Source organism: Podarcis cretensis, assembly GCF_951804945.1.
Source record: "Podarcis cretensis genome assembly, chromosome: 10".
Lineage (NCBI taxonomy): Eukaryota > Metazoa > Chordata > Lepidosauria > Squamata > Lacertidae > Podarcis > Podarcis cretensis.
This window is the reverse complement of record NC_137179.1, coordinates 32,735,241-32,751,804: the sequence shown is the minus strand read 5'-3', so window position 1 is coordinate 32,751,804 and position 16,564 is coordinate 32,735,241. Positions and strand designations below refer to the sequence as shown.

The 16,564-nt window shown below is 43.4% G+C and overlaps 2 protein-coding genes across 5 annotated transcripts in view; one reads left to right on the top strand and one right to left on the bottom strand.

Moving 5' to 3' along the window:
* Positions 1–58: 58 nt before the first annotated feature.
* On the top strand, positions 59–15,707 carry LOC307225781 (cytochrome P450 2D6-like). Of its 3 annotated transcripts, none has more exons than XM_079993940.1 (10): positions 59–539; positions 2,963–3,062; positions 5,512–5,677; positions 6,333–6,485; positions 7,497–7,657; positions 7,752–7,925; positions 9,385–9,526; positions 10,896–11,083; positions 11,454–11,595; positions 14,064–15,707. In XM_079993940.1, exons 1-10 carry the CDS (start codon positions 454–456, stop codon positions 14,240–14,242), a joined length of 1,491 nt encoding a protein of 496 aa, XP_079850066.1. In that variant the 5' UTR covers positions 59–453; the 3' UTR covers positions 14,243–15,707. The 3 variants fall into 3 exon arrangements, with proteins under 3 accessions (XP_079850066.1, XP_079850067.1, XP_079850065.1); XM_079993941.1 differs by having other exon boundaries at positions 427–1,663; XM_079993939.1 differs by lacking the exon at positions 59–539 and having other exon boundaries at positions 1,739–3,062.
* LOC307225780 (cytochrome P450 2D14-like) overlaps positions 15,652–16,564 on the bottom strand; it is a 46,150-nt gene continuing 45,237 nt past the window's right edge. The window contains exon 10 of one of the 2 annotated variants that reach the window (XM_079993935.1): positions 15,652–16,289. In XM_079993935.1, the coding sequence (XP_079850061.1) occupies positions 16,227–16,289 (63 nt within the window). In that variant the 3' untranslated portion in view covers positions 15,652–16,226. The remainder of the gene's footprint in view (positions 16,290–16,564) is intronic. The other variant, XM_079993938.1, reaches the window with a different exon arrangement.

Here is a 16,564-nt window from a genome sequence, read left to right as displayed (position 1 = left end):
GTACAACTTTTAACTCGCTGCCCCCTCCTGATTGGTTGACACTCCTCCCAGCCCTGATTGGCTTCGGGGTCTCCGGGAGGATGACCCAAGGTCCATTAGTCACAAAAGGCTGTGTACCGAAATACATTTCTGGAGTGGCGCACCTGCTGTGGATCTGCATTCACTCTTTCCAAGCTGAATCAAGTTAAGAGGAAAACAAATATCTCCATTTCCAGCAACTGCCAGCTGAATGGCTGGCTGGTGTGGCAGTCATGAAGTCTGCCTACTTTTCCACTCCCATTCTCCAGCTATCTGTGCAGAATGCTGGCTGGGTCTTGTGGCAATCATGAATTCACTTCTATCTCATCTCCTCTTCAAGCAGTCTTCCAAGTTTAAAGAAAAACTAACTGGCCTTTAAATAAAAAAAAGTTCCTGTACAAACATCTAACTGAATCAACAAATGTTTTTTAAAAGATGATAACCTGCCTAAAACATGACAAAAGACGTGAACATCTGCACAGGAACTGGAAGAAGATACAAGCATCAGTTGAGGAGCAAAGGCAATGTGGAAGTCCTGTCCAGGGCCTAGACGAGGGTCAGCATCAACTGGTCCAAGTCCAATTTGAGCCCAGTCACTCCGCCAGCTCCAGACTGACACAACAACCTGCCCACTCCCCCAACTCCTACCCAGGCTGGCATGCTGACTGCAGCTGTGGTATTGGTGCCTATGCTCCGTTAAGCCCTAACAGGCCACAGCCAAAATTAGGACTGCATGGGATGAGGCAATTTGGGCTACAGTCAAGCAAGATTCTAGTTATGCGAACCCTGTAATTAAATATCTGGTTTTTATCACAGATTCAGATCTGGCCTTAGGCCAACTTGTAATCTCTCTCAATATTTCTTGTTGAGGCTGCTTTTCACAATCTGCTCTACGTTTCCCCCAAAATGATCAATATAAGATAAACTTCTCCTGACATTGCGTATGCAGTCTCAGCAACCCCTCCCCCCAGGAGCCAGACCACAACAAACATTTTGAGATTAAAATTGGTCACAACTTTATTTATTTATTTCAGCCGTAGGTAAACCTTGGCATAGGCATTGGGAGTGTATCCCTCTCAGCCCTCTGCTGGCTTCTCTTCAGGGGTCTGAGGCATGACGGGGTCAGCTGGGGGGGGTGCGGAATGAGGCCATTGCAAAACATGGCGGTTTACACAGATGTTTTCCTCCACCCAAGGCACTGAGGCAGCACTAGGGACCAAGTTGTTGGGCCTGACCTACATCTACAGCCAGAATAGCGCAAGGTGCCAAGTCAAATGGGAGCCAGCAGTAGCACAAAGTCAGTGGTGGATTTACTCACAAGAAAAAAATGAACAGAAGGAATAATACTATTGACAGTATCAAGGCATCATATACTATTCCATCAACAGTTTTAATTGTTAATGTGCAAACTCTGGAATATTCATACAGAAGAATATGACAACCTCCCCTTCTGCATTGTGTTTTGCTATAGGCATTGAAGCATCTGCAATTATGATTAAGTCTAATGAACAAATGTAGAAGTAGGTCCTTCTATTTCCAAAATACTGTAAGTCTTTATGCTGATGGAGTAATAACATTATCAAGTCCTCTAATGCCAGCTCAATATATTCTCCAAAAGCATCAGAGATTTTGAAGAAGGATGAAGGTACAGTATGAATATGATAAATATGTATCTTAATATTTTGTAACTGATTTGTCTGAAAAAATATTACACACACAGGTGAATGTAATATGAAAAAAGTATTTTAGATCTGTATCGGCACAGTATGCAGGGTGGCCCAAAAGTAGGTATACAGCTGAATCAATGAAATTAATCACAACTGATTATATGGATACACATAGTTGGCACACAACAAAGTGGCAGTAAATTTCAGGCTGGCAGTTGGAAAGAATAGTGGAGTAGATAAAAGGGTTATTTTTCTTTACTGATATTGTGAATGATGACAGTGAACTTGAGTCAAGAACAAAGGAAGTGGATTCTAAAGCAGTATATCTACTTTTGGGCCAACCTGTAAGCAGTGCTTTTTCTTCTTCTTCTAAAAAAATGTTTAGGGGTACTCTCATTTTGACTCAAGAAAATATAGTTAAAATCGGGGAAAATAAATACAGTAAATGGACCAAAGTACAAAGATTCACAAAATGTTTAGGGGTATGCGTCCTCTTGCGTCCCCCCAGAAAAAAAGCACTGCCTGTAAGTTTGTTAAGTGTTGGATACAGAACCGATCAACCAAATAAAAAACAGCAAATTTGATATAATTTTGGATAGTTCACGATCTGACGTCAAAAAAAGATCTATTTCAGCTCTATTATATAGCTCTGATAGGCAAGACGGTTGATTAAAAACAAGGATGGTGTAAATAGGCAGAATCTCAACATGTAAGTCAGGACATTTTGTTTATTACAAAACATGAATATTATTATTTTCCTTTCAATTCTGAAGATATAGCAACATGTGTGTTTGCTTCATATACTCAGCTGTGGGAGAAGTAAATTGGAAGTTTCTGCTCAGAGAGTGGGGCATTGTTCATCTTCTAGCTTCTTTACCAGGAAGAACTCTGAGCTTCTTACCAGAAGCAGGACACAGAAAAAACAGCTCATTTTTTCGTAACAGATTCATTCTATTCTTCATTGGCCCTCCCACAATTTTTCCAGGAGTTACTTAAAAACAGAGAGAGAGAGGGAAGGAGGGAGCACAGGGATGTGTTAAGGAAGTAATTCTGACTTCAGTTTAGTATCATTTCTCTCTCTCTACGGAACACAATACACACAGGAGGAACTTTTCAGACAAAAGGAAGTAAAAGCAGGAGACTGAATCAGTGCAGGGAGAAATCATGGAGCCATTCCACTGGGTGTTCTCCATGCTCATGGCCATATGGAATAACCTCATGTTGCTGGTTATACTATTCTTTTTGTTAACTCTATCCTTTGATTTTATGAAGCGTAGGAAGCCTTGGAGCAACTACCCGCCAGGGCCTATTTCCTTGCCCTTTATCGGCACCCTTTTGCAGATTGATATGAGGAAGCCTCATCTTTCTTTCACTCAGGTAAGTGCCAAGGGAAAAAAGAGACCTGGATCATAGAATTGTAGAGTTGGGAGGGATCCCAAGGGTCATCTTATCCAACCCCCTGCAATGCAGGAATTTAAAGGATCCGTGACAGATGGCCATCCAACATCTGATTAAATGCTCCAATGAAGGAGAGTGCACCAGCTTCTGAGGGAGTCCGTTCTATAGCTGAACACCACCTCCCTCAGACTTCTTCCTCTGGTGACCAGCAAAGAGTGCTGTGTTTGGGGAACAGAAGTGAAGAAGGTTAACCTGCCATTGGCTTGATTCCATATTGAGCTGCGGCAGTGAGTGTTGGGGGGGGGCAACTTGTCTGTTTCCCCACAGTTCCTTTGTGGCTTATAATATTGGCTCATGCATGCTGATGGGGTGTTATGCTTGTGTGTTAATTCTGTTGCACCCTTGGAATTATATTTTGGTTTCACCTGCCTTGCCCCACGCCAGTCATTGCAGTTAGCCTCCTGGACATTTTAGCTCTGAATGGGCACAATAGAAGTATGTTAAGTGTTGGTTACAGAACTGATTGACCAAATAAGAAACAGCAAATTTGAACCAGTTTGGGATAGTTCACAATTTTCAGTGTGAGTTCACAGCAGTCAACTGTCACATTATTTTCTATTAGATGATATTGCTTTTAAACATATGGGTGGGTACACTGAGTTTAGCGGGGAGCTGCAACAAGATGTTTTGAGGGTTGGCTCCAGCCAGGAGGGCACTCATTCAGGGTTCCAGACAGCCTGTAACAGGAACCTATCGGTGGTTTGGGTGGGTGTGCAGAAGGACAGGCAGCAAGGATGGGGAAGAAAAATGACTACTTTCCTCTTCCTTAGTATATTAAAGAGTTTGAGCTCAGGACTGACTGCTGGCCCTGAATCTGAACACTATTGCTATATTTTTAATGTTTGATGTTTTATTATGTTTTTATATGTGCTGGAAGCCGTCCAGAGTGGTTGGGGAAACACAGCCAAATGGGTGGGGTATTTTTTTTTAATTATTATTATTATTATTATACAGAGAGCGGAAGAGATTTTTTGCTACTGAGAATGAATTTTTTTTTTTCATTTCCTCCATCCTGAAACCTCCCCATATAGTGGACGGAGGAGAAATTTGTAACCTTTTAGTGCACATTCTTCCTACTCTAATCACAACTCTAGAATACAATAACCCATGAAAAGCAGTTGGGGGGAGGCTTAATCCTTCCCCTCCCCCCAAAAAGGATCACCTCAACATTCTTCTAAGATAATGAGCACAGGTGCCTGTGCTGTAGGGCTGTTCCTAATAACACTTGCTTTTATTTTCACTGAATGGTTGTGTGAGGGAGCAACCTTCTTTAATTGTGAATGTTGGATATACATCTACAGAAGACTATATATAAAGAGTTAGGTGCATAGTAGTAGGAAGGTTTAATAACTGGAATTGGTTCATGTTTTATAAGAATGATTAACAACAATCGACCCACCAATTCAAGCATTCATTAGTTTCCTTATTAGAATTAAGGATGCTTGAGTAAAGAGTAGAATTCTTTCTTCTGTGTACAATAAAAAGAGGACTGTTTTGATTTAGAGAAATGTCATATAAAACCACTATTAGCAGTTCAACCCCGTTGAGTTCGATTGGATGTAAGTTTATGGCTGGAGTCTCATTTTTGTAATTTTAAAACTGATTTAGAGAAACACTAGACATACTAAGTAGGGGAGTGCATGAGCCCAACATTACAAGGACAGTCCACTATTGGAAGGGTTAGCCATCTTCCACCTGCTGAAAGGAAAAGGAACCCATAAGATGAAAGAGGGGTACCTTGAAGTTGGCCACCTGCATTTAGCACTTGGGCAACTGACGTAGCAGACACACAGGTAATCTGGTCACAGCCTTCATCACTAGGTTGTCATTTGTTGTATTTCTGGTCAAATAATTATTATTCCAAAACCTGCATACAGGGTCGTCTTTAGCAGATGTGGTGCCAGGGTGCAAATATCCGCCCAGTGCCCCCAAATTACCATGGATAGTGTTTGGGGGGGAAGGAAGCTGCACACTGCCAGCCATCGGGGGGCGCAACTCTCCCCCATGCCACTGCAGGAGAGCAATCCCTGCAGAGGCTTGGGAGGGAAGCTGCGCACCCGCCAGCCATATAGTTGGTGGGGCGCAGCTTCCAGCCTAAGCCTCTGCGGGGATCGCTCTCTTCCCATGGAAGCTTGGGAGGCAAGCTGCACGCCCACCAGCCATATGGTTGATGGGGCACAGCTGGCGTGCGTGCAGGGAAAGGGGAGGCCACTGGCAAAGCCGCGCAGCTCCCCCACTCACTGGGGCGCCCCTGAGAGTCCGACGCCCTGGCACGAGGCACCACTAACTCCTATGGGTAAGATGGCTCTGCTTGCATACCTAGATATATATTAGCATATGGACATTTTATGCTGTCATATATTTACAGCTGTCTAAGAAGTACGGGAACATTTACAGCCTGCAAGCCTTCTATACCAATGTCGTGGTGGTGAATGGATTCAAGCTAGTGAAAGAAGCTTTAGTCCACAAGTCAGAGGATTTTGCTGATCGTCCTGATATGCCTGTCCAGAGTTATTTGGCAGGATACAAGCAAGGTATGTCTGGCTTTGTCAGTCCACGGTGCTGAAGGAGATGGGAAGAAAGCAAACCAGGGAGCATCCCTTCCATCTGTTGGCAATAAAGCAATTCAAATAGGAAGAGTGGGAATTAAATAATGGTCTGTTAATGCTTCCAAGCATAAGAAAGGAGCATTTTGGTTCTCACTGTTTTTCTTGAGGTTCAAAAGCTCATTGAGTGTGAATGATAAGAGCTGTTTGGCAGTGAAACAAACTCTCACAGAAGGTGGTGGACTCTCCCTCATTGAGGATGGATGTCAAAGATTCTTTAGCTGTGATTCCTGAATGGCAAGGGGTGGACTGTTTCTCTGGCTGAGGAGCTTCATGACTGATTTGGATTTGAGTCTCTCCCAGATCCTAGTCCAACACCAAACTGACTCTCATTTAAGAGAGAATGAAAATAATTTTTAGACATTAAAGCAATAGTGCCTTGATACAGAGTATGAGCGAACTTTCCCCATCAGTCATGTAATACATTTCCCCATTCCTTTTGTTTGTTTACCAAGTCTGATTTGGTTCAGTGTCTGATGATTGGTCTCCAGATGTACCGTAATAATTTTAGCCAGTAAGAGCTGACTCATCTGAAGCAATATTATGTCAGCATTTTAACCGCTTCAATTTTATGCCCTCTTAGGATTGGTATTTGCAAAGTATAATCATGCCTGGAAGGAGCAGAGGAGGTTTCTTGTCTCAAACTTGAGAGATTTCGGAATGGGAAAGAAATCCCTGGAATGGCAAATGATTGAGGAAGCTGGCTATCTGTGTTCTGCATTCCGCGCTGAGGGAGGTTCGTTAAACCTAGGAATGTGGGAAGTGGGAAATGTGCTTAATTCAAAATGTTTACATTCTTATTTATTTATTTAATAAAAAGCATACACTGTTTGATTGTTTAAAAAACCCTTAAAACAATAACATGATCAATAAGAATAAATAATAATAATTGAAGACTTTAAAAAAGTTAATATTATGTTGCATGCCACCCCAATCTCTGAGCGGTGTGAGATTGCAGGGGTTCTGAGCGCTTACCCAGGCTTGTGTTTCCTTCAGGAATAAGGCACATGTCTTTATGATATATGGTTTATTTACGTATATCTATAACCTGAGCCTATGATGGATTGGCTCACAGCATTAACACCCCAAGAAGGTCTTGTTTCTCCCATAGCTGCAGCCTTGAATCCCAGCAGAAATCAGGCCTGGCTCTGACTCTCTGCCTTCCCAGCCTGCCCCTCTTGCACCCAGCTCCCAGCCCCCTGTCTTTCTAACTAGCAGACTGTTGAGGGAGGGAAGCCCACCCCTTTGGTTTCTGGTACCTAGCCACTTCCTTTGTCCCCTTAATGGCCCATACTTAGCAGGCTATTACTAGGCTGGCCTGCTTATTCCAGCAATTGAATCCATGCTGGATCCAGGAATTAGATGGAGGATCAGGCATACAGTCTAAACCCCCCCCCCAACTCATAACAATAACAATACACTAAAAGCAGATTAAAACTTGCATGAACTTTCAAAATATCTGGGTGGGCTTGCCTAAACAAAAATGCTTTAGTAGGTGCTGAAGAGAGTGCAGTGCAGGTGCATGCCTAATATCAGTAGCTAAAATGTATTTCTCCCATCTCTGTCAAAGAACTCCACCAGTAAAAGTCCAGAGTGTTGTGCTTCAGACCTTAGGTTTGATTTCCAGAGAGTTTTGAATTTGGAACATTTATAAATGTACGTTAAAGAGAGCAAAGCAAATGGAGCCATGGTGGTTAGGGCAGGGCAGGGGCGATGAATCATCAACCCACTTCTTTTTCTCTTTCAGACCATCCATTTGACCCTCAGTTTATTATAAACAATGCAGTTAGCAATGTGATCGCCTCTATGACTTTTGGCTATCGCTTTGACTACAAAGACCAGAAATTCCAGGAGCTGCTGCACTTACTTGAAGAATGCATTCAAGATGCATCAGGATTGTGTACTCAGGTGTGAAAAACTGCTGCTTCATCAGAAATACTGTTCTTTAGTGACTGTATCTCTGTACCAGGTGTAATGGATTTTCTTTTCCATTCTGCATCAGCTCATTAATATGATACCTTGCTTGCTGCACATCCCACTACTGGAACAGATAGTCTCTAAACACCACATGGGTTTGTACAACTACATAGAAAACATTCTGAAGGTGCACGTGAAAAGCTGGGATTCATCCTGCAGGAGGGACATCATTGATGCTTTTCTGGAAGAAATAGAAAAGGTAGGATGTTGGTATTTTGTAGTTCCAGCCCAAGGTACATACAATTCTATACAGTGGTACCTTGGTTTACAACCATAATCCATTCCAGAGGTCCAGTTGTAAACCAAAACAGGTTGTAACCCAAGGTGTGCTTTCGCCAATGGGGCCTCCCCCCAATAATTGGTTGTAATCCAAAAAAAATGGATGTAATCCTTAAAAAGGGACACAAACTTCCGGGTTTGACATGGTTGTACAGTGGTACCTCGGGTTAAGTACTTAATTCGTTCCGGAGGTCTGTTCTTAACCTGAAACTGTTCTTAACCTGAAGCACCACTTTAGCTAATGGGGTCTCCCACTGCTGCCGTGCCGCCGGAGCCCGATTTCTGTTCTTATCTTGAGCAAAGTTCTTAACCTGAAGCACTATTTATGGGTTAGCAGAGTGTGTAACCTGAAGCATATATAACCTGAAGCGTATGTAACCCGAGGTACCACTGTAATCCAAAACGGTTGTAATCCAAAGCAGTTGCAAAGCAAGGCTACCACTCTAATTGGTTCTAACTATTAATTTAAAATCTTAGTTAAATCAGCAACTCACTGTTCAGTGCATCTCTCCATGGGCATAGCCGGGGGGGGGCAGGGGGCAGCTGCCACCCCCAATTAATAAAATTCAATAAAAATACATAGCAAACTGAGGTTCTGCCCCCCTCTAACAAAAATCCTGGCTATGCCCATGCATCTCTGTGTGTGCCATACCTGATTTGTGGAGCAGTGGGGTTGCAGCCCTGACCCAGGAGAGGACCCAATACCTCTTGGGATCTCATGAGGTGTTATGGCTTGGTCTCTCCCACAAATGCGAGACAACTCTAGCTGTTTATTATTTCAAATTTATTGCTAAAACAACAAACTAGGACATAGCTCTTCTACTCATCGTCCTCCCCAGAAGATGGAGTTGCCCAGACTGAGCTCCTCCCCCTTCCCCAGCACAGAAGCCCCCACCTTCTTTTCCAGTATCTTTTGCACTGTCTAGATTCTACGAGATTTGGGAGAGAATGCTTCCAGCATTCCAGTGTCTGACTCACTATTGGAGCTCTCACACAGCAGCCTGTCACTCTGGCCCTGTCTTTCGTCTCCCCTTTGTTCAGAGCTCAGATCACAGCTGCTCTCCCCCTCCTCTCTGCCTTCCGCTGTTAACTGTTCTCTCTCTATGCCTGTGTCTTCTTCTCCTGTAAGCATCTGAGCTTCGCTGACACAAGGCCTCAGAATCTCCTTGGAGAAAAAGTGGGATGTAAATGTAATAAATTGATAAATATGCCACCACTCCAGGACCTCAGAGGGTGGCAGCACTGCTAAGAGCGCCTTCCTTGCCCAACTGGTATGACTCTATTACTGGAAAGTCCAGTCTCTTTGACACTTTCTGCATGCTATATAGGTGCCATAAGATTTATTTATTTTTTGAGATGCATATCGTTTGTCTTCTCAGAGGAAGAAAGATGTGAAGACAAGTTTCAATCGTGACATCCTTCGTCTAATAATTACTGAACTTTTTGCTGCTGGCACTGAAACTGTTGCCACCACTCTGCGCTGGGGCCTGCTGTACATGATCCAAAATCCAGAAGTCCAGAGTAAGTACTACTGCAGCTGCTATATGCTAAAGGAAGAAGAAGAAGAAGAAGAAGAAGAAGAAGAAGAAGAAGAAGAAGAAGAAGAAGAAGAAGAGTAGTTTGAATTTGATATCCCGCCTTTCACTCCCCTTCAGGAGTCTCAAAGCGGCTAACATTCTCCTTTCCCTTCCTCCCCCACAATAAACACTCTGTGAGGTGAGTGAGGCTGAGAGACTTCAGAGAAGTGTGACTGGCCCAAGGTCACCCAGCAGCTCCATGGAGGAGCGGAGACGCGAACCCGGTTCCCCAGATTACAAGACTACCGCTCTTAACCACTACACCACACTGGCTCTAAAAAGAGAGATTTTAGTGCCAGTTTCTGAAAGAGCAGCTATATTAGGATGGGAATTTAAGTTTCGACAGAGATCTACAATATGCAAGAAGCCATTGGACTTCCTGTTTTCACTGAATTAAGGGCACATCTGTAGCTGCTCTTAGTCTTTGGTAGCAAAGACGAAACTGGCATTCTAAGACAATTTATTGTGGCAAACTTTTTCATAGGGCACAATCATAGTCCAATTCCTGTCCACAGAATGCTCCTCTTCCTCTTTCTCTAATTGGGCCTTCTTGTGTGCCAGTCTCTAGCCTGAGCTAACCTTGAGATGGTCTCTTGCCTAGACAGGGCCTCCTGCTGGAACTCCAGCTCAGGTTTGAACCACCAACCAGCTGTGACCACTTGGAACAGAACAAACAGAACATGTCCTTGTTCATAAAAGCATTTTAACAGGAAATAAGGTATTCTCCTATCTGCAGGTTGCTGATTCCAGAGGAAAGATCAAGTGTAGCTCTCAGCAGCATGGGATCTACACACACATTTATAGGTTTCCCATCAACAGCATAGAACATCTCCCCTTAAGGATCTGCACAGGCTTCTTACATGCTAACTGAGCCAAATTCAAGTTTTTGTTATAGAAGGCTCCAAATTGTTTGGGGACCAACTTACTCGGACTGCTTCCCCCCCACCATAGTTGCTTGATTTTTATATTCAGCTAGAGAGGCACTATCAAAGGTAGCACATGATATTCACCTTGCTTCTACAAGTAATAAGCTGTTTTGCTTGTGCACCTAAGTTGTAGAATTCCTTGCCTATGCAAAGGAAGTACCATCAATACACCAAATTTCAGACACCTGCTGAAGACCTTTCCGTTTGTACCCGTCCTTTCTGATGTATAGCTCAACCTATCAGATACTGTGTGTCTGGATGATATGTACTTTTATGCTGTTCTGTGGGTGCATTATGTTCACTGCCTATATAGTTTGCTTATTGTGTGGTGTATATGTTTGTAAAATAAATAAATGGGAGAACAATGAAAGTGTGCTTCCTTTCTAGGTAAAGTCCAAAAAGAAATTGATGATGTGATTGGCAAGAACAGGTCAGCCACCATGGGGGACCAGGCATCCATGCCTTACACTCATGCTGTGATAAATGAAATTCAGCGATTTGCTGATGTTTCTCCATTGATGCTGCCTCATATGGCATACCGGGACACGACATTACAAGGCTTCTTCATCCCAAAGGTATAAGTTTTGCTAACAGAGTAAAGGTATTCTGAACAGAAGCAGGCAGTCTGTTTTTCTCTTTTGCATGGAGTTGAACCAAATTTAAACTGCTTTATTTATTCACTGATCCCAAACTTAAGATTTCTCAAATGCCTTGAATCTGCATGGGGAATGAACTCCTAAACTGCTTGGACATATGCCCAGAAAGCAGGAGTCAAGGAGAAAACTTCTCAGACCTGTGTTTTCTAGGCACGGCACAAGCAGAAGTACGGACGAGCCCATTGTCTCCAGAAGCCTAAGATATTTCAAAATAGAGACAGGATATAAGGAAAACACAATGCTGCTGATTGTAATCCTTTTACCAAATCCTCTTTCTTTGGACACTTAGGATACCACGGTCATCTTCAACCTGTCATCTGTACTGAAGGATGAAACTGTGTGGGAGAAGCCTTATGAATTTTACCCAGAGCATTTCCTTAATAAAAAGGGGGAATTTGTGAAACGAGAGGGCTTCCTGCCTTTCTCAGCAGGTAATTCCAGAGGACTAAAAGCTGGGATATTTACTGTTTCATAATCACACATTTTAATATTGCAAGTGTTTTTTTCATGGTCACATTATAAGGGCTTCTTCAGATACAGTCCTTTGTGGGTGTGGACAGTGCCAGATTTACGTATAAGCTAACAAGCTTAGGGCCCCACTCTCTTGGGGACCCCCAAAAAATTTAAAGGGAAAAAACCTGGATGTACATTCTCCAAAATATAAGATAAAAACCAAAAAACATTGATAAAATACATATTTTGTCATGTGCAAATGGCTTTAGATACCTATTAGGTCCATAAATTACCATACAGCATATATTCAACACACACAAAAAGCGACAATTTGTTGTTGACAAAGGACAGCTGGACATATAAGGGGCCCCATTACCTTTAGTAACTTAGGGCTTCATCAAACCTAAATCCAGTCCTGGGTGTGGAGAGAGAGATCTACCCATAAATCTTCGTTGTGGAGATACAAATGTTTGCGCTCACAATTATTCTCCCACTGAAGAGAAGTCACATTTGTGCAGCACTCAGAACAGCTATTTCCTTCTGGCAGTTTCCCCTCGTCCCATTCCTTTCCAAGGGGAAATTTGCTCTTTAGCGATAGATCGGAACAAATGTTGATCCAGGTAAAACCCAAATTGCGGTTTGCTCGAATTGAGTGTTAAAGAGTGGTTTTGCCCAGGGGGAAGCAGCAGGACAAGAGGAAGTGTACATAAGCCTAAACCACAACCTCCTTCTTTAGTTTTCAGAGGGAGGATAGCCCCATTCAGCATGGGTTGAATCCCTATCCACTGATCTGCCTTTCAAATTTTTGTCTTTTCTGGATTAAGCTTCAATTTACGTGGCTCTTGGAGGAGTGCCAGCCCTCAATGCACCCCCCCCCTCCAGTTTGCCAGCCCTTGTTTATAAGACTTGGCTATAACAAAACAACAACAGCAACAACAACAACTTATTACTTGTACCCCGCCCATTTGACTGGGCTGCCCCAGCCATCCTGAGTGGCTTTCAGCAGAATATTAAACAAAACAAAATATGACACATCAGATTGTGATAGATGGTTTATCCAATTATGGTGTGGAGAAATACAGGAGACAATTTTTTATCTCCTTCTCATAGAATAAAAATGCAAATCAGGCAAAAAAACTGATTGGCATTCAGGATAGACACAACAAAATAATTCACCACACAGTGCAATTCACTTCCTGAAGACATGGGGATAGCCTGGTCTGTGATCGCTGCAGAATTAGGTCAGGAATCAGAATAAGGTGACAGAATTCTGTGGTAGAACAGATTGAATAATTTCTAAATTGTAAGTCACCTTTTATGAGACATTAGCATCACCATTGCTGTGACCGTGTCACTGCCTCTGAGACTTAATCTGAAATGCTCCTAAAAGCAACTGATGGCAAAAGATAGGGAAAGGGCCAAAGTCCAGTGGCAGAGCCTCTGCTTTGCATGCAGAAGGTTCCAGGTTCAATCCTCAGAATCTCCAGGTGCTGGAGAGACCCCTGTCTGAAATTCTGGAGACCCAGTCAGTGCTGACAACACTGAACTAGATGGAGCAATGGTCTGATTCAGTATAAGGCAGCTTCCTGTGTTCTTGTTCCACTTCCCTCTCCCCAATCCCCATACAGTTTGGGTGTCTTCAAAATGATTTTCTTCTTAACTGGTGGTTTTTACTTATTCGGCCACTCACACCAGTGCCGTAGGTCTTTCTTTTCTTCGAAGGGTGCTGTGCACACCATAATAATAATAATAATTTATTATTTGTACCCCGCCCATCTGGCTGGGTTTCCCCAGCCACTCTGGGCGGCTTCCAACAAAGATGAAAAATACACTAAAATGTCACATATTAAAAACTTCCTTGAACAGGGCTGCCTTCAGATGTCTTCTGAATGTCAGGTAGTTGTTTATCGCTTTGACATCTGATGGGAGGGCGTTCCACAGGGCAGGCGCCACTACCGAGAAGGCCCTCTGCCTGGTTCCCTGTAACTTGGCCTCTCACAGTGAGGGAACCGCCAGAAGGCCCTCGGAGCTGGACCTCAGTGTCCGGGCAGAACAATGGGGAAGGAGACGCTCCTTCAGATATACTGGACCGAGGCCATTTAGGGCTTTAAAGGTCAGCACCAACACTTTGAATTGTGCTTGGAAACGTACTGGGAGCCAATGTAGGTGTTATGTGGTCTCGGTGGCCGCTCCCAGTCACCAGTCTAGCTGCCGCATTCTGGATTAGTTGTAGTTTCTGGGTCACCTTGAAAGGTAGCCCCACGGAGAGCGCATTGCAGTAGTCTTTTCTTCAAAGGGTGCTGTGCACAACACCAACCACCTGTGAATTAACCTTCTCCAAAGCATCTGTCTGGGGCCTTTCTGTGTAGGGTCTTGCAGTCTGCATGCTCCCTGGAAGAGTCACTTAGGAACTGACACTTAGCTTGATGTCCTCTTTCTTTTTCAGGTTTGCGTGTATGTCCAGGAGAACAGCTAGCCAGAACAGAGCTCTTCCTCTTCCTCACCAGCCTCCTTCAGCATTTCACCTTCTGCTTCCCAGAAATCCAGTCTAAACCTCAACAAGAATCTCGCTGTGGCTTGACAGTAGCGCCACCCCCCTTGCAGATCCGGGCTATTCCAAGATAACTATAGATACCTGCAACGCACTTGTGCTGCACTCAAACTTTTACCCTATCATGTGGTTACTGAAATCTCACAGGGTGACCCAGATATTCACTTTCTCTCCTAGTTCATTGGAATTTAAATCTCACCTTGAACAATGACTCTTTTTGTTCAGAATTTCTAAAAGCATGCACAGTGGTACCTTGGGATGAGAACGGGATCTGTTCCAGAGCCCTGTTCGCATCCTGAATGGAACGTAAGACACGACGGCATGTCTGTGCGTGTGCGGGTCGTGTTTTGCTGCTTCCGCATATGCGTGTGACGTCATTTTGAGCATCTGCACATGCGCGAGCAGCGAAACTCGGAAGTAATGTGCTCTGTTACTTCCGAGTTGTTGCGGAGCACAACCCAAAAGCGCTCAACCTGAAGCACATTCAACCCGAGGTATGACTGTATATTGCCTGGTCCTTTTAAACCATGATGGGGCAAATAAATTTGAATGAGCTGTATTCAGAAATATACCTTTCCCTTATTATTTTCAATCAAGTGATTGCGTATCTTATTAAACTGATTTTGTTCATATTATCCAAACTGCTCTTCCATCATTTTGAACTATCTATATCAGGGCAGTCCAACCTCTCAGACCAAGTGGGCTGCTAGAGGACTTCACGCACTGCTTTGTTGCAGCGGAGACAGGGAGCGAGGCCAAAATTTGACACCCAATAGCTCTCACACTGCCTTCCCAAAGCCAGCTAAGTGAGGTGCTGGGCTTTGGGAAAAGTGTGACCATATCATTAATGTCCTTGCAAGCAAGGGAAGAATGGGGAGAGATCCAGCGCTAACTGGCTCTTCCAACCATTAGCTCTTCCCATTGTGACCCCAGGCTCATCCTACCCCTGACTTTGCCTTCTGTTAGCTGTCCCTGCCTTCTGGCCCAGCAGAAACAATGGTCCCCAGCAGCCACTGCTATCAAATACTCAGACTAGAAGCAGAGACTAGTCAGAGTGGAGGTGTGGTAGAGTGTGAGTGTTTTGGTTGACATGCAATTAATAATTTTAAAAAATGATCTGCCATGGAATATGGTGACCCTCTAATTCTACGCTTTGGGGCAACGACTAGGTGCAAAAGGGGTGGAAGGCATTTTCCCTTGTAGTGCAAGAGCAAATAGTTGAATTTATTTAATCAGAAGTACAGTTGTACCTTGGAAGTCAAATGAAATCCGTTCTGGAAGTCCGTTTGACTTCTGAAATGTTCAGAAACCATGGTGCGTCTTCCAAATGGTTTCCAATTGCACACACACACAAATGTTCTAAAACCGGAACAGTCACTTCCAGTTTTCAAGTGTTTGGGAGCCGGAACGTTTGACTCCCAAGTATGACTGTATCTACAAAGCTGCCTTCTACGGGAGGGGAAAAACATCACTCAAGACAAAATGACACAAAGCAATAATTATATTTAAAAATAAATAAATACAATTAGTAAATCACAATGACTTTGAAGACTCCCTTCAGACATCTCCATGGTGATGAATTTGCTGTCTTCCCCTGCCACTACAAAGGGAGGGAGGGAGTTGTTCAAATCTGTAAAAAATTCATAGACTTCTGGGACATTGGGATGCATTCTGTTATTTGGTTATTTCGAGGATGGGGAACCTGTGAACTTCCACCTTCCCCAGCCAGCATGGTCAGTGGTGATGAGAACTGTAGTATTGCAACCAGAGCTTTTTCTTCAGCTGGAACTCACTGGAACTCAGTTCCGGCACTTCTCAGGTAGGAGCCATTCTAAGAGAACAAGGGAGGTGTTCATGGTGAGTTCTGCACCTCTTTTCTAGAAAAATAGCACAGATTGCAACAATGTCTGGAGGGCCACAAGAGATAACAGGATGCCTCTATTTAAAAGAAGCATTCCCTCCTGGGAAAGGGGAGGCCTCTTACTTTGTATAACCCTGCCTCCTTTGGGATGCCATTGGGGACTGAACCTGGGAGATTTCGCATGTAAGGCAGGAGCTCTATTGCTGAGCCACAGCCTGGCCGTCACACAGGATGGAAGGCATCTTCAAAAATGGTTCTTGCTGCAACACAGGCACACCTCAGCTATGTTAGGGCCAATAATTTCAATAGCTATGCTCTGAGTAACATTCATAATTTTATTAAAACTAAACTTGTTTTTTTTAAATTCATTTCTGTTCCATTTGTTTACTGCCTTTCTACACTGCTATGCACAGGTCAGTTCTACAAGCCAAAGAAATGACAAAAGCTACAACTAAGTTCCCACTCTAGACTAAGTCAATCCAATGCAAATATGTTATAATGAAAACTATATATATAATTGTAAAAATGAAGGACT

Bases quoted from the DNA above. Each gene is read 5' to 3' on its own strand.
- LOC307225781 (XM_079993939.1), top strand. From the start codon at position 2,850: ATGGAGCCATTCCACTGGGTGTTCTCCATGCTCATGGCCATATGGAAT. The intron at 3,063-5,511 runs GTAAGTGCCAAG...ATATATTTACAG, and splicing joins CTCATCTTTCTTTCACTCAG to CTGTCTAAGAAGTACGGGAA. The intron at 6,486-7,496 runs GTTCGTTAAACC...TTTCTCTTTCAG, and splicing joins TGCATTCCGCGCTGAGGGAG to ACCATCCATTTGACCCTCAG.